Raw genomic sequence first — 21005 nt, 5'->3', positions numbered from 1 at the left:
ACTCAGATCTTTGGCTTAATTTCTATGTGTAAATTCTGGATTGTAAAGCTGTGCTTGTGTCTCTGCAGATCTGAACAGTCCTCTTCTGTTTGGGCGTCTCAACGGCCTCTCCTCCGACTCCACTATTGATATTCTGTACCAGCTTGGGACCACGCAGGATGCTGGAACTAAAGACAGGTACCTGAAATCAGCCCGCTGTGTTCTTTGTTTGTTTGTTTGCCCCCCCTTAAAAACTTAATAAAGGAGGAGAAGAACTAGTCCTCTGTCAAGGTGATATTCCAGACAGCCATGCGCTAGTCGTAAAAAGCATCCTCGTCATTTTTTACTGTCATCAGTGCCGCCTGTTGCATTCTAATTCTGCTGAGGAGAAAGCATCCAGACCTTGAGAAGAAGTGACTGATCAAAGTTCTGAATCTTCCCCCTCCAGGATCCAGGCTCTGCTGCAGTGGGTTAATGACTCCTCCCGTGTTGCAGCTCATAAAATGAGCGGCCCCATGGGATTTGCCAGTCCTGGCTTCACCCCTGGCTCCTCGAGGGAGTATGGCCTCCTCATGCCGTCTCCTTCTCACCTTCACTGTGTGGCGGCCATCTTGTGGCACAGCTACGAGCTGCCGGTGGACTACGACCTGCCTGCGCTGCTCAGCAGGGAGCTCTTTGAGTCAGTTTCCATTCAATAGCAACAAGAGTCCACAGCCCCCCCTTTTTTTGGCCATGTTGTTTCTGATTCTGCTCCATGTTCTTCTCTCCAGACTGCTGTATAACTGGTCCATGTCTCTGCCATGCAACGTGGTGCTGAAGAAGGCTGTGGACAGCCTGCTGTGTTCCATGTGCCACATCCACCCCAGCTACTTCTCTCTGCTCATGTCCTGGATGGGCATCGTCTCAGGGCCCAGCGCCAGTCACTCTCAGGCCCAGCAGCGCCGCCTCGCCATGACTGACGATGGCAAAAAGCAGCATGATGCTCACGCGAATGCCGCAGGACTGACGGACGACTCCAAACACGCTCGGCCTCCTGTGAATCTGTCAGAGTCACAGTTAACCACCCTGGCAGCCGCGGCCCAGTCTCCAGGAGCAATAGAGCAGTTGCTGGAGTCAGGCCTTCCCTCCCTGCTGGTTCGCAGTCTAGTCCAATTCTGCACAAGTCTCCTGGTCAGCGCTGACCTCCCATTACCCGCCACTCAGATGGAGAGGCGCCACCACCAACACTACTACTCGTCTTCCCAGAGCCGGCCACCTCTGGCAGGAGAGCTTGCCGCCCCGGTGCTGCGTTTCCTCACTGAGGTCGGAAGCAGCCACGCCATGAAGGACTGGCTGGGGGGGCCGGAGGTGAACCCACTGTGGACGGCGCTGCTCTTCCTGCTGTGCCACTCTAGTGCAAGCACTGGCTCCGGAAACAGCGGGCAGCCTCAAAGCGCCGGAGCTGCTGCAGGCCCACCTTCAACACATCCTCACCTCTCAGGGTCAAGGTTCTTGCTGGCATCCTCTGGGCAGACCGGGGGGCTCACCACACAGCAGAGGACGGCTCTGGAGAACGCAACGGTTGCCTTCTTTCTGCAGTGCATCTCCTGCCACCCAAACAACCAGCGACTCATGGCGCAGGTCTGCGTTTGCATCTCTACTATTGATAGAAATATGTCCTATATGCCCTAAAATGACTTCATATCCCTAATGTTCCTGACGTGTTTGAACTGTTTTAGGCATCAATTGTCAATGGCCTGTAGTTTTGTTAAATGATGTATTTCTGTGGATGTGCTGTTTCTTTATTTTGGGCTGCTTTGTTTGCTGCAGGTTCTCTGTGAGCTCTTCCAGTCTGCTCCTCAGCGAGGCAACGTTCCTGTTTCTGGAAACATCTCAGGTTTCATTCGAAGGCTTTTTCTTCAGCTGATGTTGGAGGACGAGAAGGTCACCGTCTTTCTCCAGTCTCCATGTCCGGTTGGTGTTTTTCCTCCTCTTTACAGATGTGACCACATGGTGGCAGCCCATTGCTGTGCAGAACCCCCATAACCTGAAAATGCTCCACTCACATCCTGATTTTCCGTATTTTACAGCTCAAACTGATTCCCATTCATTTTAGAGAGTTGATTTTAAGAGTTCAGGAAAGTAAATTGTTATTTCTGCTTGACTAAAATGCCTTGCACACCATACAAACTGAGAGGCATTTGAAAACCCATGATGCTGTCGTCAGACCTGTTTATAGTTCTCTTGTTTTTTGTCCAGCTTTACAAAGGACGCATCAACGCCACAAGTCACATGATCCAGCATCCCATGTACGGAGCAGGCCACAAGTACCGCACGCTTCACCAGCCCATCTCCACCAGCTTGGCTGAAGTTCTGGACCGTGTGTCCGGTACGTATCGCTGTGAACGACTTTTGTTCCTCGTTGCACAACAGGGAGCAAAAAGGGAAAGAAATCCACAGAAATGTTTGAATACCTTATAATCAAAGTCATCTTCTTACGCTTCCGCCTCATAAGCTGCTGGGCTCTTCATCTCTCCATCCTTCCTTCTGGGTCATTCATCAAAAAGAACTAGAGATTTGGTCACCAATTGTACTGTAAGGTTTCTGTGGGTAGGTTTGTCTTCTTAAAGACCCACTCCAACGAAAATGGTGGTTTAACATGTTCTTGTGGCATTTTTCTGATGATGGAGGACAGAAAGGAAAAAAATATATAAAGAAAGCTTTAAATTGCTCATGGCTAACAGTCCCGGCCACAAACCAGAGGTGAATTTCTAATGAACTCTTTCCGCTCTGCAGAAACTGTCTTAGAAAACGACACTTGTTCTTGATTTTGGCTAAAAACGACATAATCATAGTTAAAAGACCCCTGGGAACACTTTTAAAACGGATTCAAGATGATCAGACTGGGACTTTTAAATCATCTTAAAGGGTTTTTAGCTTCATCCCATCCGTCTGCAGTAATCCACATTAATCTTTATTTATTTTTTTCCAAGTATCAAATTCCTCTAGACTCTTCCTTACACATATGCTTTCCTGACAGTTTCTGGTCTTAGGTGTTTTCTCCACCTGCTCAGCTTAGGTTTTCTATGAAACTAAAAGCTCAAAGTGATGTCAGGTTCTCACCATCTCCTGCAGTTTTAAATAAACTGAGACCCTTTGTTTGGTTGTTTATGTTTACTGAAAACAGAAATTATGTTTTACTCGTGGAGTTTAAAAAGATAGAAAATGTAAAATATATCTACATCGACATGTGTGAATTTTTTTATCCCAATAGTGTGACTGTAGCCATTTTCACTATAAATCAGAATCAAACGCTGCTCCTGCAGCCTTTCCTTTAGCTGGAATGTTAGCGTGCACATGCTTACAGTGTTCAACAGGGGGAACCTACTGCGTGGTTCCAGCTTTTTATCCCTTTTGGTTGTTTCTATAAACTGTAAACTCTGTTGTGAAGTTAATATCTTCTGACAAGCATCACCACACATGAAGTCCCGGCATATCAGTCAGTCTGCTGTGTTTGAAGACAGAAACTTTGTTAAAAACTGAGGGATTTTAACAAATTCTTGGCCCAAAAGTGTCCGTTTTATTGTTGAATGAGAGAGGTCATCTTCCTGCACCTTCCATATAATCTACTTTTGAATATAAATTTGAATTTAATCTGAGCACAGTTTGATATCCACAGTGTGTAGTTACTGTGCAGGCAGGAAACTCCATGTTATCCTGAGTAACTGTAACTTTTAGCATCAGGCTTTTTTTTTTCCAACAGGAAGTGCATTTGGTTTGAATAGGCCTGGGCGAAAAATCGATTGAATGAATTAATTCAAATTTTTTGTTCCGGGCGAAAAATGACTAAATCGAGTTTTTGTGGAATGGCGCATTTTTGGCTCCCCAGAGATTCCGTAGCGTTAGTTTCACACGGCAGTATGGCAAGCAACAAACAACAACATAACTCACACGAAACAGCAAGCGACAGCATGGCTGAGAAGAAGAAAAATCTTATACTTTGATTCCAAGAGTGTGTTCATTTATTTATTATTCATCCCAGAAATGGGTTGAGTATGTCTTGCGTTTTATTAAATAAAAGCAAAATTTGCTTTAAGTTGTCTGCCGTTTGTACTTATTGCTTTCCTTAAGTAGGGGGGGGGGGAATCGGGAAAAATACATACATGCAAACTTGTCTTTGTCTACATAGTCCTGAGTTTGTAAAGCGTTTGGTACCTCTAAACAGCCTTTTAGCAAACATTTTGTCTTCAATTTTTATCAACGCTTCTCTTTATTGTCTTGTCCAGTCCATATACTGACCAGTTCATTTAGCAGCCAAGGAATCCTGAAGTATACCAACGCAGCTGCTGTGTTTCACAGTTTAAACTGACCGTTGACTCATTTTAGAGTCCTTAAAAAGATGATTTAGCTGTTTTTCACATCTGTAGATGGTCTCGTGTTTTTTGTCAGAGCTCCACTTTTCTTCTCACCTCATTTACTCAGTTAACATCTGTCTCTTGAAGCCAGCATGTCCCAGGCTCAGCCATGAGATGTGCTGCTTACTGGACCTTCTCTAAACCTGAAGGTCAGCGGCACAGTGCTGATGTTTGGAGCTGCAGTCACCTCTGAGCTCATAGCTGTGTGTGTGATTAATGGTTCACCTCTGAAGACCTTGAAGAAAACTCAGTCGTGTGTCTGAGAGACGCGTCTGCAGCAGACGCAGCTCCTCTTACCCGGCCCACACATTCAAAAAATGTGAACTTGCCCGTTTTTGTTGGTTTTTTCATAATAACCCAACGCTCTCTCAGTCTTATAGTGTTGCATTTCTGCTTTTCATCCTTATAGATACTCCAAGCATAACTGCAAAGCTGATAAACGAGCAGAAAGAGGACAAGGAAAAGAAAAACCACGAGGAGAAAGAGAAGATGAAAACTGACAATGGCTTTCAGGACAACTACAGCGTGGTGGTGGCTTCAGGTGAATAAAGGTGTTTCATAACTGAGAAAGTCCAGGATCTTTAGGTGTTTTTTTCCACTTTGTGTTGGACTTATAATATTTTCATAGCTCTATAGCTCATAACAGAAAAGATTACGGTTATCTAATGTTTGTAGAACTTGAAGAAAGTTGTTTTTGAGTGAGTCTGGATAAAGCCTTTTACATTTTTTACATTTTTAGTTGTAGGAGAAATGATTAGAATTTCCCTTTGGAGAACAAAGAATTAATTTATTCCCCCCTACCGGGATGGCGGGGGGCTGCTCTCCTGGTTGGGCTGGAGCTTACACTCTCAGTCCCCCTTTTGGATATATATTACTTAAAAACCTGACTGTAATGATTGTAAACATCCAGCAATGCTTATGCTGCTTCAAAAGGGGGTTTATTAAAATCTACTTCTAGTGTATCAAATGTTTCATAACCCCTTTTGTAACAGTAAAATATGTTCAACACAAGAGGCTTTCAGCTCTCATCTGTCTGCTCAGCTGTTGGACAGGACAAGTTGAAAAATAAATAAAAATAAGTTTAATCTGAAGGATAGAAAACACTAGTTTCAAATGATGCACACCAAAACCATGAAAGTCAGCACAGCTCCATCGGGTGCATTGAAGTTTACAGCTGCCAAAACCAGCAACTCTTTTCATGATTCCATGTGTCCATCAGGTTTGAAGTCGCAGTCCAAGCGGGCCCTTTCAACCCCTCCAAGACCACCATCCAGGAGGGGTCGCGTTATGAGTGACAAGCTGACGGCTTCTTCTGGTGTGGACCCTTCAGCGAAGACCATCAGTGTCCCTGTCTTCCATCTGTACCATAAGCTTCTTCCAGGTGACACGGAGAGCAAACCCAGGCGTGAAGCTCAGCAGTCAGACTTCAGCACTAAACCTAATCCGTGTCCCGTTCCTGCCTGCAGGTCAGCCCCTCCCACCCGAGATGACCCTGGCTCAGCTGCTGACACTCCTTTATGATCGCAAGCTACCACAGGGATACCAGTCCATCAACCTAACAGTCAAACTGGGTTCCAAAGTCATCTCTGATCCCGGCCTGTCCAAGACGGACTCCTTCAAGAGGCTGCGCACGGAGAAAGGTAGTGAAGCTGTCTAATCGGCAGGTTCATTTACGAAGACTTGTGTTTCTGGTTCCAAAAAACATGTTGTCACAGAAAGAGCGGATCAACAAACCTCGTGGTGCTTCAGGCGTCTTTAACATGAGCCTCACATCACCTGGGCAACCAATGAGTGGCTTTTTTATATCCCTTTTTTTGCTTTAAAAGCTCATTTAAAATGGAGAAATTTGATGAGTGTTTCTGAACTCAAGATGCCTGATTCCAGTTCCTCTGTTTGTGTGTGCAGCCTTAGTAGAGCTGCAGTTTTTCACATCTCATTTTACACAATCTTTAAATTCTTTTATAAAGTTGACCATTTGGAAAGGTCAATTAAAGGTCACCAAGGGTTAAAATTAATATCAAAGAGCTAGGTGTCACGACTGCTTCTGCTGTCGGCTCAGTCCAGAGATGCAGCAACTTCCGGATATATTTAGCTGGCAGATTCTGCAGAGTCATGGGTCGGTATTAGGTCAGTTTCATTTCAAGCGTTTTGATGACGTCTGCTGAACCTGCTGTGACGGGGACAATTTAACTTCTTTGTTTAGCTTTAACGCTGAAGTGAAAACTGAAGACAAAACATGAGTTATGAGATGGACAATCCATCAACTGAATTCATCTCAGTTCTGTAATTCAGTCATTTTTATTTTGAAATGAAACATCTGGAATTGAATTGAATGATGAACATGTTAATCCACATGAAAGAAAAGGTTATTTTTTTCCCCCCAATTAATCTTGTTTTGTTATCGGCTACAATGATGAATCAAATAGTCTAAAGATGAAATCCAGAGACAAGCAAATAAAAGAGAAAGATGCAGAGTTAGAATTGTAATTAAAAGACGGTAAATAAAAAATGTAATCTGTTTAATGGCTGGAATGCTGTTTAATGGGAACCCTGTAGAAATGGTTTTAAAGAAGAAAAAGTAGAATTTTTGGATTGCTGTAGGAACCCTTTGTGGGTTTCCATCATTAGGTTTTTAGAGCAGCATTTTACTGACTTAAGATTGTGAAGGCATATGTGACCTATTCCGATAAACTGATGCATTTAATGGACAGAAATAATTATTTTATAGAAGTAAAAACGCAGCAGAACAATATGATCCACATGATTAGGGTTCAGCACAGAAGTTCTGATGTTTCCAAGTTGGACTCTGCATGTCTGCAGCTGTGGACTCACATCTGTCCTGTGTTTGGCTTAAGCGGACCACTGCGAGATGCTGAATAGCTGTGGCGAGGACGAGCCCATGCTGGGGGGCGAGGAATGTGTGGAGGCAGCTACAGACGAGTCGCTGCTGGAGACCAACCCCATCCAGTCTCCGCTGCAGGTTTTCGCCGGCATGGGTGGCCTGGCTTTGATCGCAGAAAGGCTGCCTATGCTCTATCCCGACGTCATCCAGCAGGTCAGTCGCAGGGAAACATTTCATGAGCTCCTTCTGTTAATGATTAAAACCTCTCAAAGGCTGGCATGAAGTCTGATTATTAGGCCTTTTTTAAAAAACAAACAAAAAACTTCCTTGTTTTTCACTGTGAAGTCAAAAATACCAGCTGAATTTTAAATGAAGCCAAATGGATTCACAGGTTAGCGCTCCGGTGGTGCCCTCTACCACACAGGAGAAGCCGAAGGACAGCGACCAGTTCGAATGGGTGACCATCGAGCAATCAGGAGAACTGGTGTACGAGGCCCCAGAGTCCATCGCCGCAGAACCGCCACCCATCAACAAACAGCAGTCGCAGTCATCTTCGCCGTCCTCGTCCTCCTCAGTGCAGACCATGTCGCCCATCCCAGCACACTCGCTGGCCGCTTTCGGCCTCTTCCTGCGCCTGCCGGGCTACGCCGAGGTTTTGCTGAAGGAGAGAAAGCACGCGCAGTGTTTGCTGCGACTCGTGCTGGGCGTGACTGACGACGGCGAGGGCAGTAAGTCCCAAAACCCCGAGTGTTCTGTGACTTCTGAAGCATGTTCAGCGCACAAGATCTATGTAAAACTTCTGCTTTCTTGTAGGTCACATCCTCCAGTCCCCCTCAGCCAACGTCTTACCCACGCTACCGTTCCACGTCCTTCGAGCCTTGTTCAGCAGCACCCCTCTGACCACAGACGACGGCGTTCTGCTGCGCCGCATGGCGCTGGAGATCGGAGCAATCCATCTCATTCTGGCCTGTCTGTCAGCTCTGAGCCACCACGCCCCCCGCAACCCCAACGCCAACGCCAGCGTGTCAGAGGTACACACACTTACTAGAGGATGTCTGCCTGAAAGAGGCTGACATGAGCACGATGTTAGTCTGATGAGAGCTGCTTTTGGATGTTGAGAGCCCCTCACCATGACAGCTGATGGGCAAATCAAAGCACTTCCTTGAAGTCTGTTTCTCCTCAAAAACCTGATTTAGCTGAAACGTCAAACTGTCAGAGAAACCAGGGTCTGAAAGAGTTTGGAATGTTACTAACTGAATAAAAATCATAGTTTTACTATTATTTATGCCAAATAAACAGTTACTGCTTAAATCATCATTTTTATTCGTCTCAATATTCCCATTTTAAACCTGACTTTGTGTAGATTCTGAGCTTGTGCGAGGTTCCTCTGGTAGATTTAGGATGTTCTTCTTTTTTTAGCTAAATGCTTTTGTGAAAATTTCCTACTGAGTTTTAAAGTTTCAGTAAAAACTTTCCAAGAGTCTGTCTGATGGAAAAACTTTATTTTATTGAGATAAGTTATTCAGAGGCTGAGCCAGAATCTTTTGCCCTCTGCTGCGGCTGCTGTCATTGTCCCCGAGTTATTATTCTGCCTTTTGCAACAGCAGATCTCAGGAAACAATCTCAGTCTTTATTTGGAGCTTTTCCAGTCTTTAGGCTCTTTCCATCTCTCACCTGCATCTCTCCAGACAACAAATGACAAGCTCTGAATAAAACGATTTCATTGTATAAAAGCGTCTGAAAGAGGTGATCGTCCTGACTGCAGACAAAAATCCTGACAGTAATGTTTTGTTTCTTCTGTGCTCTCAACACTCAGCTATTTGGGGTTTTATTACCAAACATTAGAGTTAGTAAGATATTGTGTTGACACCATTATGATCATTACCTGATGATGTTACAGGAACAGAGATGTTGATTCCTGCATCAGTAATTGACTGGATAACATATAACTGGACGGATTGCGTGTGACATCACTCATAGAAAATGACTCTCTTCCGGTTCCAACCAAATTAAGTCAATTCAGTCGCCATTTTCCACGATATATCTGTCTGTTGGAACCAGATGCTCCTAATAAGTCGTGATTGGTCCGCGTCAATCTTGAGTTAATATTTCTATGGCAACCACTCTTTCCAATCAGTAGTGAGCATGTTAATAATAATAATAATAATAGGAGTTAGGAGGCCCCACCCCTACCACTGAAAGTGGGCTCAGTAGAATCTATCAAACTTTTGACGCGAGGCCAACTAATTTAATGGAGGCACCTGATTGGTCAGTTTATAGCTTGAATCACTTGCACTTCAGCAAAAATATCGAGACGAAAAAATTAGGATTTGCAAGAATAAAAGGTATCGAAGCAAGAACGTTGTTTTTTATGAATAGAATGACAGTAATATCTGTTTATTTCTCTAAAGAAGAATGTCCCCAGGGGGAGGGGCGGCTAAGTCCAGTTCTCATTTGCTGTCGATGATCAAAATAGAAAAATGCGATGCTCACACTCCAGCTTTTGTCATCTATACGTTTGATCTAAGTTGTTGCCGTTTGTGTTTTGGTGTTTGCAGCCTCAGATTTCCAGCTGTCATGGAGCGGGCACCAGTGAGGAGCAGCAACTGTACTGGGCTAAAGGAACTGGGTTTGGTACCGGATCCACAGCCTCGGGTTGGGATGTTGAGCAGGCTCTCACCAAACAGCGGCTGGAGGAGGAGCATGTCACCTGTCTTCTCCAGGTAACCCCAGCTGCTGTATCACAAAGGCCGATGTTAATTAAAGACCCGCTTTGACGAAAGTTGGGTTTTTGGTGTTTTTAACATGTTCAAATTGGGCATTTCTGAGTATTTCTTTATTCAAATTGCTCTAAATCTGGAGCAGACGCAAAAATGCAGTTTAATTGTAGTTGGGACAAAGAAACAACGCTGGGAGGGCCACAGACTACCTGCCCCGCTCCATTCAGATGCATCCACTGGAAGACAACTAAATCCATGCACGTCTTTGTTTTCCTCGTCTGAACTGGAATCTGGATCTAGTCTGTACACTGGATAGCTCCAGTATTGCTCAACATTTTGTTGCACTGCTACTGTTAGTTTGGGCTGTAAGCTAGCGGGAGAGCGTGTTAACAGAGAACTCTTGGGAGGGGGGACCAAGTTGGAACAGTCCCGCCCACAACCCAGGTGAAGTTCTAATGAACTCCTGCAGAAACTGTCTTAGAAAACGACACTTTTTTTTAAGGTTTTGGCTTTAAATGGCATATTAATGATTAAAAGAACTCTGGGAGCAATTTAAAATAGATCAAAAGATGAACGGAGTGGGTCCTTAAAAAATAAATCTTGTTGGAGCTTCAGAAAGAGTTGCTCTACATTTAAGTGACTGTTTGCCGTTATGCTTGTAAACCTGCAAACTGTCTAACTGAAGTAAGTCTGTTTAAGGACACTTGAAAAACAAACATTGTTTTAGTGAATGATTGTTTTCTGTTCTTTACCAGGTTTTGGCGAGCTACATAAACCCAGCCGGCTCTGGCGGCTGCCCCAGTGCTGACGCCTCGTCTGCAGATGGCAGAGCCCAGAACAGCTCAGCGCTTCCCGCAGTCCTCCAGGAGCTCCTGAGCCAGTCCTGCCTCATCCCAGCCATGTCCTCTTACCTGCGGAACGACTCCGGTAGGTCCCATGCAGGGAAAATCTTTTAGAAATGCTCTGAAGCTGCATGTTTCGGAGGGATACCAATGGTCACGCATCATCACAGGAAACGGCTTTAAGTGTTGGGTTATAAAAAGCAGGATGGATCACCTGTCAAACTGCACTGAACAGCCAATAAAAGAGCAGGTATGCATGGAAACAAAAGTGCGAGCTTGACAACATTCTCCCTTCTGTACAAAGTTGCTGCAGCAGCCTCGGCAAAGCTGCCTCAGCCGGGCTGAAGCAGCAGAAAGAAGTGGCTGTGACCGCTGGCTCCAGAGTCCAAACAACACAGCAGCTTCTGAACAGAGGGGCTTAGAAAGGAAGCGCTCGTTGGCCTTGATGCTCCGTTCCTCACAGAAAAAGAAGAAAAGCAGAGAGAGGGGTGTTGGAGGGCAGTGATGAAGAACAACAGCCAGCGGGGAGCTTAAGTCCTGTTCTTTGGCTGTGGCTTTCTGTCCCCTCAGAGATATGAAAGTTTACAGGCGGAAGGAGCAGCCAGGAAAACATTGTCTCTTTTGCTCCACTTCATGACTTATTTTGCCAAATTTCCAGAGATTCAGAGGGACTTAAGTGCTCAATAATGAAACAAAATCATACATTTATTCACAAGAATGGGGAAAATGGGAGCATTTCTAGAAAAATGTCTCTGTCTGCATGTAGACCTGTCCTCAAGCAAGACTTTAACCCACTTTGCCCCTGAATGTCTACATGCTTCAGAGGTTTACTAATGCAATCAGGATTAAATTTAAACCCTGGACCCACAGCCTTAGTTTTACAGACTTTGTTTAACATACTGTCGTATTGTACGTTCTGGGGCGATTTTCCAGCCATACACGAACATCAAGCAAATTCAACAATGGACTTTTACAACTGTTCAATCTTTTATTGTTGTCTGCAAATTAAAATGTAGTCTTTTCTGAGATGGACAGTATAATCCTTCTGTGATCCTTCTAGGCCTGTATGGTTTCTGTCCTCTGGTCAGCATCAAACGATGCAGGTGTTTATGCTGATACTCCCGGCAGTCACTGGGGACAGCGGGATGTTAAAAACAACAGATGCTGATCAGGGAAATGGCTCACAGTTTCACAGTGACGTGGCTCATTTTTCCCCTCTGCTCTCTCAGTTGATGCTTCTGCTCCAACACATGCATGTTGTGGTGAAAATGTGTCTCTGCTTGGAGGGAAATGCAGGTGACCACGGCGACGTTGCCCCCGAAACTGAGCATCCCTATGCTGCAGCGTTCCTCTGACTTGATTCTGAGAGAAGAGGACTGACTTCCAGCTCTTCCTTCTTCTTCAAAAAGAGCCTCAGCTCTGAGGGGGCAGGAAGGGATGAACCCCAACAGCAAATCTGGACTCTTTGAAGAACAGGAAAAGTAGAGCAGAGGAAAGGTGTCGGATAGAATCTCGTTTGTTCTGCAGAAACGTCTCTGAGGTCAGATGGGTGTTTCTGTGAACCTTTGTCTTAAGAGACACCTTCAACCCCCCCCCAACCTGCCATCAGTCAGTGATGTGTACTCCCCGCTGCATGTGTTTACAGCATCTGCCCCATCACATTTGCGTTTCATGTTATTGTATTGCAGCCACAGTTCTGGGAGTTTTTCTGATACGGCATTGTGGTGCTGTAGTCATCTTAAGACAGCAGATGGAGCTGCAGCTTTATGCTCAGAGACCTCTTTGTCTAGCTCCCAGGACTGAAACCAGACTTGGATCCAAATCTAGTCTTTTTTTGTTTGTTTTTTAAGATTTACACATTCTTATTGTTTCAAATGAAGTTTGTCAGATGTTTGACGTGGTGCAGCTCAGAGCCGGAGGGCTTTCCCTCACACTCGGGTAATTCCCTGAGCCTCTCAGTCGGGGCCAAGAGTGATCCCCGAGCTGCCTGCAGAGCCTGGAAGGTGGCATCAGATCAGCCACCAGCTATCATCAGAACGGCTTTCACCGCTGAACTGAAACGGATGCAGGTTTTTAGGTGTTGGTGTTCAAGATGATAAACAGAGCTTTAACAGAGATGAAGCAGATGGTCCCGACAACAACGAGATGAAAAGAGGGGGTTAAAAATCAACAGCTCGACTTTTTTAAAGCTCAGACTTGTGCATTGTTAGGGGTGTGTTTCTTTGATTGACAGGTGGGTGGACCTATGAGGGAACTTTGCTATGTGCTCACTTTCTCGCACCGTTGTCCATTTTTGGAAGTGAGTAATCTCACCGCACACTTCATTTTCAGCGTTCATGATCCCATGGTTGACGTCAGACCATGGAATCATGAGCGGTGTGTGTGAGTGTGTTGTTGTCACAGGTGACCTTTACAGCAGGAGACTTGTTTCCCTGCAGGAGCAGCTGGTGGAGCTGTCACAAGATCGCTTAATGAGCAGTTTGACATCTAAATGAGTTTAGGAGACATCAAAGATGAAGAACTGGAGAAAAAGTATAAAGCTTGTTCTTACATAATTCCTGCTGTGAGAGAAGCTCATGTGGATAAATTGGGACAGACGAGGAAAATAAAGATTTGGTTTAGGGTTTCTGTGGAGCTCTTCTTTGCAATATTCCAATATTATGTCCCATTGGACATGAAAAAAGATTTTTGGGTTCAATCTTAATGCCGTGAATTAAGAAAATGAGTTTTGTTGGGAGTTGCACCAGCTTTGAACTTAGTCCATTGACTTTTTCAGCAACCTGTTCCGGCTGAAGTGACACGGTAATGAAAGCTCAGCGTGGCTCGGAGCATCAGCCACCGTTTCTCTTACCTGCATGGCTTTAGTTTGGTTTGTTGAGCGACGGCGGGCACTTTCTGCCCCAAGAGGTGTGTGGATTTTTAGCTCGAGTGTTTGTGTTCTCCATTTTTCATTGTGCTGCTGCTTATCAGCCAGGAAGCAGGTGGAGCTGAGCGCCTGCATCCTGTGTGCGCCCCGCACCGCCGCCCGCTTTGCCGTGCAGGAGTATCTCTTTTGTGTGCACTGATGGTCTCATAATTAAATAACAGCAGATAAAAGGCATTGCAAGCGGCTGTAATTGCTCCTCATTATCTGGTGAATGCCTCTGACACACACTCGAATGCCTGTGTGTGTGTGTGTGTGTGTGTGTGTGTGTGTGGGTGAAACTTTGTAAGTTCACAGCCCTTTGTTATTTTTGTGTCACTACACTGTCTGTTGAATCAGAGCCTTTATGATGGAGCAGTCTCCTTTAAGACTGTTTTACCAGCTGGGGTGACGGGTTTATAACAGACTGATGTCGAGAGCATCAACCAGAAAACGACATGTTTGTTTATGGCACGGAGTGTAGATCCAAAACTTGATCTTCCTGCAAAGACTTATTTGGTTATTTGAGTAAAACAAAAACAAAAAACAACTTCTTGTCTGGTTTAACTATGGACATAATTACCATTTAAAGACAAATCAGTCAAAGCAAAAGTAAAGTTTTTTTTCAAGAAACTTTCTCTAAATGTTTAGCGTTCTCATTGCAGGTTTTGGATGAGTGTTTCTGAAACTCACCCGTTAGTTCTTCTCTTTTTGGAATTGGCGCCTTTGATGATTCTTCTTCTCTCTTTGAGTTAGCAGATTACTAAATCAGTGATTTTTGAGCTTTCCCTCATCAGATGCCTGTGAGTTTGTTTCCCCTGAAGGACATTTTGGTCCACATCAGAGTCGGATCCAAGCTGCTCTGATTCAGAAGCCATTTTCACCAGTTTGAAAACTGTTCCCACAAATTCAATGGAAACTAAAGTGCAGCGTGGCTTTACATGACAGCTGCCTCATTGTGATGAACGGCTTGTTTCACTCTTCCTCGTTGCAAGTCACGGAGCACTTGATTCATCTTCTTTCTGTGTCTCCAGACGTTACACGAGTGAAATAGAGCTAAAAAGAAAAGCTTCTTTATGGAAATCTACACATTCAGAATTAACTCTAACACAGTAGAGACTTGGTGTCACATCTGTGAAAAGAATAGATTTAAAAATCTCATATTGGTAATTGTATCGACCAACACCTGTTTAAAAATATTGTCATGTCACATAACAGTAAAAAATATTTTCAATATTTCCAGTATTTTCCATCCCTACTCCAAATATTCATCTGCACTGTTGGATGTTTTGTTGGACGGATTTATGTCTTAGTCAAACACAGCCATACAGGGGGTTGACTCGTATCGGTGCTGCAGGTGTATGGGCCCGTAGAGGGTCGTAGACAGGCGTGGCCACATCTTCAGGGCCACGCGGGTGTGGATTCCAGTTCCCTTGAGAACCCACCTCAAATAATGTCATGAAAATATAACGTACGATTGTCGTGTGAAGTAACGCATGTATGACGTACTGGTGATGCTGTTGTACGGAGCCCTTCTTTTGTAATGTGTGAGTACTGGCTCCTGACTGCGTGGAAATTCGTGCACATAGGGTGTGCAGGCAAGTGCCCATAGGAAGGCCACACACTCTACCCTCTGTTGTCTAATATTGTCAGCCAGGCTGCACGCAAGGATCACACAACGGTCGTGGAAGGAGGATCGACTCATCCCTGGTATACTTTGTTTACGGGCTCCTTGCAGAGTGCGCAAGATTTAGGGGGGTCGGAAAAAATTCAATATCTGTAGGACGTGCCTGCGTTTTACCTACTTCAATCTTACTTGCACTTACGTGTTTAAGTGACAACATGACCTTTCATCAGTAGCATGCATGTATGTAGAAAAAAACATGGGGAAACATTTTCACTTTGCGGGCTCACCCAGAGGTTCACAATCTTAATATTTTGTGTAGGCCACCTGCATGACCCATTCTTCACTCGCAGGACGCCCATATCCACTCATAAGGACAGTTGTGACTAAGACATTAGTTTATGGAGAACCAAGGATTAATACCCCTTGTGCTATCCTATGTGGTCAGGATGACCATTGATGTGTTCTCCCTACCATGACAAAGGTGGATCAAGGTGAAGAGGATTTCATGTAATCCATGGACACCAGTGAAGATCACAAATCATTAAAGATAAAGGTTCAGCGCACTGTCTTATGGGGTCTTGATGACCCAACTCCTAATGTTAAAGTACCTAGGATAGCACAAGGGTTACTAATACTTCCCTTAACTTCCAGTTCTTAAGCTTTTAAAGCTCTTAGCAGATGGTAATCATGATATTTAGCTATAGAATTACCGTGTACATTCTTTCCCTCCACCTTATCCCTTTTAACTTCTTTATTAGAACAAAATGTTGCAAATATTAGAAGCCTTGATGTCTGTAAAAAAGCTCTCCTAGGTTAAGTCAACTGTTCTACATTACAGCCCCATGATCTCACCTGACGCACACCCCCTTACTGAAACAGCTACACAGATTATCATTCTGGCTGCATCCCGGTCCGTTCCCATGACGACGTAGAATCCTCAGTTTCAACAGCAGCAATCCCCGTCCTGCGTGTGCTTAACCTTTTTCCCGTTCTCCTCGCTGGAGCACAAAACACAGTGCGATAGATCGCCAAGTCTCCAGTGTTCAGAAGATGCTCATGTTCAGTCTCACACCACTGTCTTCATCGGCTGTTGCCTAGCAACCAGTGATAATTTTCCTCTGCAAGTACGCTCTGCTTTACTTCATTTCTCATTTTTTTCTTTCTTATACAAATTTAATTTTTTTAAACTTATTGCTAGAAACTGTACAAAAATGTGAATTAACTAGTTTCTAAACTATTATATTTTTATAGTTGTTAATTGCATATTCAGCCATTTTTCAGAGATTGCAAGCAAATTGCTTTAACTATTGCTTAGCAATTATGCCAACATTCTAGCTAGCATGAAAACTGTTCTCACAAATATGGTTCAATTTATACAGATAGAGGCCAGTCAGTTGATATTAAGTAGATGTTTACTCTCTGTTTTTATATGGTGCTTATTTTTCTCCTTGAACTCTTGATGCAGGTGTGATCTATTTATGAGTGAGAACTGAAGCCCACCTTCAAAACTCCAGGCTCAAAAACATCTCTTAGTAACTGATTCAGATTCAATCTTCTTCCCAAAACTAAGAAAATGTTCTTTTTAATTCTCTGACGGGCAGGCAGGCGTTTACCTCCTCTCACTTCTTTCCACCAGTTTCTGAGCTCTGCCGCCCAGTCAGCCCAGTGAGCCTCTCCACATTAATCATCTGTGTCTCGGCAAAGCCTTCTGGGATACATTACCTTTTCCCGCCAACCCCCTGGCTTTCCATCACCACGGACTAAGCCACTAATGAGAGCTAAAACCTTTGAATGTCACCACAGCTCTCAATTACCCAAAGAGAAAGCCCGCGCCCCATGTTTTGTTGCTCTCTTAATGAAGACCACATTTCTTTAGCTTAGTTGATAATGGCACCACCATGTTTTAGAACCTACCTCGCATCAAACTGCAAGGATTTCAGGTTATTCCAAACTTTAGTCGGTGGAGCCAGTCAGCTCCTGTGCTACATCACTCTTATTTAGTGGCAGATGCTGCTGTGTAGTTAGAAGTTGACTGGCCCGTTGGGGATTTGCTTGTAATTTTTCTCCACTTGGCATTCAGTCAAGAACATTTACACCAAATAAACCTCTACAAAGGGACTAGAAAAAAGCCCAAAATGCACCCTGCCTCCATTTTTTTTTTAGGCTGAATGGATGTACCTTTGATATCCATCTCCATTTCGTTTAGTTTGTAATTATTCACCTGAATCAATCTCTGTGTCACATGAGGTTTAGTTCTGCTTCCAATCTGCCTGATAACCATTGGTATCTTAAGATTTAAGCCCCCACATTTTTATTTAAATCACCTCTGTGACGTTTCTTACTGGTGAGTATTCCTGAGCGTATTGCCCTTCCCTGATCTTAATGAGAAAGCTTAACCTTTCTTTTTTGGGTTAAAGTCTTTTTTTTGTACTCAAAGACATTTCACATTTAGACATAGTTCAAATATTTATTTAAAAAGGCATTTTTAATACATAGATTAGAACTCCTGTTACTGCTCTGAGATGAACGAGGATAAATGAAGGCAGAAAATCCTCAAACACCCTTCACAAATTTCAAATGATGGATAGAATTGCAGAAAAACCACTGGACACTTTCCCTTTTCCCAATAAAATTGGCTAAATTATGTAATTGCAGGTTGGTTTTTGCTAATGTAACAATAACTCAATACTTGTGTTTTTTGATTCTAAAGGTTTCTTATATAATTTTTATTGAAGACTCAGTGGTTTTGTGATGAACCAGTTTGAAGGTGATCGCGGGTTGTAGCCACGTTTCTCTGCAAGTCTGAGGTTTTGTAACCTTTCTGGCCAACATTGTCCTCAAAGCAGCATAGTCTGTGCTCGGTTCAATTCTGAATTTGCTTGTTCCGTCCTTGGATGGCCATGACTGGATCCCCAACTTCACCATAAAGTCCAAGTCTGAGGAAATGCACAGTTAAATGCAATCCGTTATATTTCCCTTTAGTCCAGCTGTCGATAGACATTCTATCAAAGGAAAGTTTGTATTTCCAGTCAGTCCTTTTGGAGGCTTGTTTTCATTTGGGCTCCTCTCAGCCTGATTTCAGCTGAGAACTGTTCTCGTGTCCTCCAGCCGTTCGTTATCTCCACAGCCCATAGCTGGGATTTGGCAGCATGGCTCCTTCTCCTTCATCCTCAGCCACTCTGGCCATTCTACCCGTCTTTTGTTTCCAGTCAAGGTTCATGTCGGGCGGGATTCTCTGCCAGCTCTTTGTCCGTCTTTGCAGACAACTGCACTCTGCTGCTCACGCTCCTGCTTCTACCAGACGTCGCACCTGACAACTAGTTTTCTTGGCCTCACCTCTTCACAGTGTGGTATATATGTAAACAAACACGATCACAAAAAGGTTCAGGAACGTTCCGATGATGCCCAACAGGGCTAAGATGGACTCCTCTTGTTCCTCCTTGACCTCCAGAGCCCGCACGTCATCAAGAGTGACGACAGTGGTGCCCATGATCCTGGTGCTCAGCTAACCTGGCAAAGGGACATTCATCTGGAGAAATGGAGACACTTGGTTAGGCAGAGGTCATCTACATGGTGTAACTGAAACTCCATCCCCTGATAGAGCTACGTCATGCTGAAATTTCCCTCATCAGAGCCGAAGCTTGCTGCACTTATGAACAAAGTAAACAGTTGTGAAGCCCCTCCTAAATTAGTTTCTGTGTTTGAGTTCCTTAACAGCTGATGGTGGCCCAAGCAGTGAAACGCTTAAAACGGCACAGTGACGCTTGGTGGCGTTTCCTCACATCATTTAAAGCACACTTAACCCTTTTACCCATTATAATTAACATTCATTGTTTCTCCAGCTCACATTTTCACAGCTGTCGCCCTCAACATCGTTCCAACCTTTCCTGTAAATGCAGCCAATGTGTTCCCCTTACACCTCCATGTCTTCTGTAACGCCAGGGACATGAGGACAATGAAAGAAAAGAGAAAGAGCCTTACCCAATGGCTTTTTGGGTGCACATCATCATCCAGCATGCTTCTGAAGTCCTTCCACAAGAAATGTGGCTTTAAAAATCGTGCTGCATATGGAGCTGGAGGCTAGGAAGAGGGTGCACTCTGGGACAGAGTCGCATTCCCTCAGCAACAGAAGGGGTGAAAGGGAGAGGAAGCCTCAAGCCTCACGTCACTTCTTCAGCCTTCGTGTCAAAAGCGACACCTGTAAAGTTCAGGACCCCCCCTCCTCCAGCTTCCCCTTACATTAAGTTCCAGCACTTGCGTCCAAAGAGTCAGTCCTTAACAGCAAAGCTGTGTTTCTGCTGCTCAGACACTCAGCCTGTTACTGAGGAGAAAGCCTCTCCTCATTGGCTCTGTCTTACCTCCCCACCATTCCTTCAGTCCTTTTACCTCCGCATCTTTTTTAGAAAAAAATGTTCCTTTTTCTTCTGCTCTGTCTAAACTCCTCTGCTCATCTTCACCAGCTCCCTCCACAGCGTCTCTGTGCCTCCTCCTCGTTCCTCAGCACACACTCGCTTGTTTTGCCTCCTTTGAGGATCAGCAGGAGTTGAACATTTCAGAAAGCCTCCTACCCGTCACCGAAGCCCACATGCCAACAGTGAGCGTGTTTGAGTCTGCAGGCGTTCGGTGACAGCCAGCCTCCTCTGAGAGGTGGGGGTGGGGGGGTGGGGGTTGAGAACAGGCAGCTCCCAAATTAGGAGAGTGTGACAGGTGATATTCCAGAGAAACCATAAGCCACGAAAAATCCCACGGACCAGAGCCAAAGGAAGCCTGCGTCTTCCACCAGCCTCAGCAGCGAGTCACCGGGGAGCACCGTGCATTGCATAACCAAGCAGAATGATGTTGGGAGAGGGAGGACGGGTCCTGATGGCCGTGGCAATGAAGGAACAGGAGTGCGAGAGCGAGAGGGAGGGGGTGAGACAGGGGAGGGAGGGGGAGATGATATCGCTCACGCTTACAGTTGTTTCCTCCTCTCCCGCCGCTCTGGGGGCTGCTGGAGCGCACTGCTCCCACCTAAACAAAAGGCAAATGCAAAAAGCTACGAAAGAAATCCAGAGGAGGCGAGTGCATCCCCATCAGTGGAAGCCACCATAAGCTGCTGCTGCTCCTGCAGACCAGGGAAGAGGGGAGGAGGAAGAGGGTGAGGAGGAGGGGGCCACCGCTAGAGGCAACAGTGGAATTGAGGATGTGACAGTGGGAAGGAAAAAAAGGACGTCCCTGAGAAGATGGGGGGGGGGGGGGGGGGGGGGGGGGGGGCTCTGTACAGAAACCTATGTATTTCTTTCTGCGTGGCTGAGAAAGACCAGCAAAGTGATGCTCTAATTCAGCCTCTTTCTTCACTCTTATCTTTGCACATGTCAGAGGGGAGACATCCTGCTAGGCGTTGTTTTCCCCTCAAACCACTTCTAAAAGGTTTTGAGTTAACGAGACTCAAAACGTCAACTGTTCTTTGGATGCTTTATTCAGTCTCCTACTTGGATTGTACTTCTAAATGTGTTTCATAGAGCAGCACATGCAGTCGGCTCAGTTCTCGTTGTCCTTTGACTCTAAATCTATAGGAACTAGGACCCATTTATCCTTAAAAATAAAATTGTGTATTTTACCACTTTGACAAAGTTTTTTTTTCCGTTTTAGCCTATTTTACAGTAGATCAAACGATGGTTTGAGTGGGACTTGAACTGAATCCTCTAACAAAAATGCAC

At 44.7% G+C, this 21005-nt stretch overlaps 1 protein-coding gene and 1 long non-coding RNA gene across 9 annotated transcripts in view; one reads left to right on the top strand and one right to left on the bottom strand.

Annotated features, from left to right (window-relative positions):
• The window catches only part of birc6 (baculoviral IAP repeat containing 6), a 103849-nt gene that overhangs the window by 49749 nt on the left and 33095 nt on the right, over nt 1-21005 (top strand). For all 8 annotated transcript variants that reach the window (XM_078931716.1, XM_023963259.2, XM_078931717.1 and 5 more), the window contains exons 52-64: nt 69-177; nt 428-658; nt 750-1599; nt 1789-1932; nt 2218-2347; nt 4783-4914; nt 5593-5754; nt 5840-6013; nt 7229-7428; nt 7607-7943; nt 8029-8246; nt 9774-9938; nt 10691-10862. In XM_078931716.1, coding sequence (XP_078787842.1) covers nt 69-177; nt 428-658; nt 750-1599; nt 1789-1932; nt 2218-2347; nt 4783-4914; nt 5593-5754; nt 5840-6013; nt 7229-7428; nt 7607-7943; nt 8029-8246; nt 9774-9938; nt 10691-10862 — 3024 coding nt within the window. The remainder of the gene's footprint in view (nt 1-68; nt 178-427; nt 659-749; nt 1600-1788; nt 1933-2217; nt 2348-4782; nt 4915-5592; nt 5755-5839; nt 6014-7228; nt 7429-7606; nt 7944-8028; nt 8247-9773; nt 9939-10690; nt 10863-21005) is intronic.
• On the bottom strand, nt 17760-20144 carry LOC105353621 (uncharacterized). Its single transcript, XR_908353.4, has 2 exons — nt 19288-20144; nt 17760-18835 (listed from the first exon to the last, which is right to left on the bottom strand). It is a non-coding gene; the product is annotated as an uncharacterized LOC105353621 (long non-coding RNA).

The sequence above is a fragment of the Oryzias latipes genome, chromosome 15 (assembly GCF_053564925.1).
Source record: "Oryzias latipes strain Hd-rR chromosome 15, Olatipes_Hd-rR_3.1".
Lineage (NCBI taxonomy): Eukaryota > Metazoa > Chordata > Actinopteri > Beloniformes > Adrianichthyidae > Oryzias > Oryzias latipes.
This window is presented reverse-complemented; position numbering and strand designations above follow the sequence as displayed.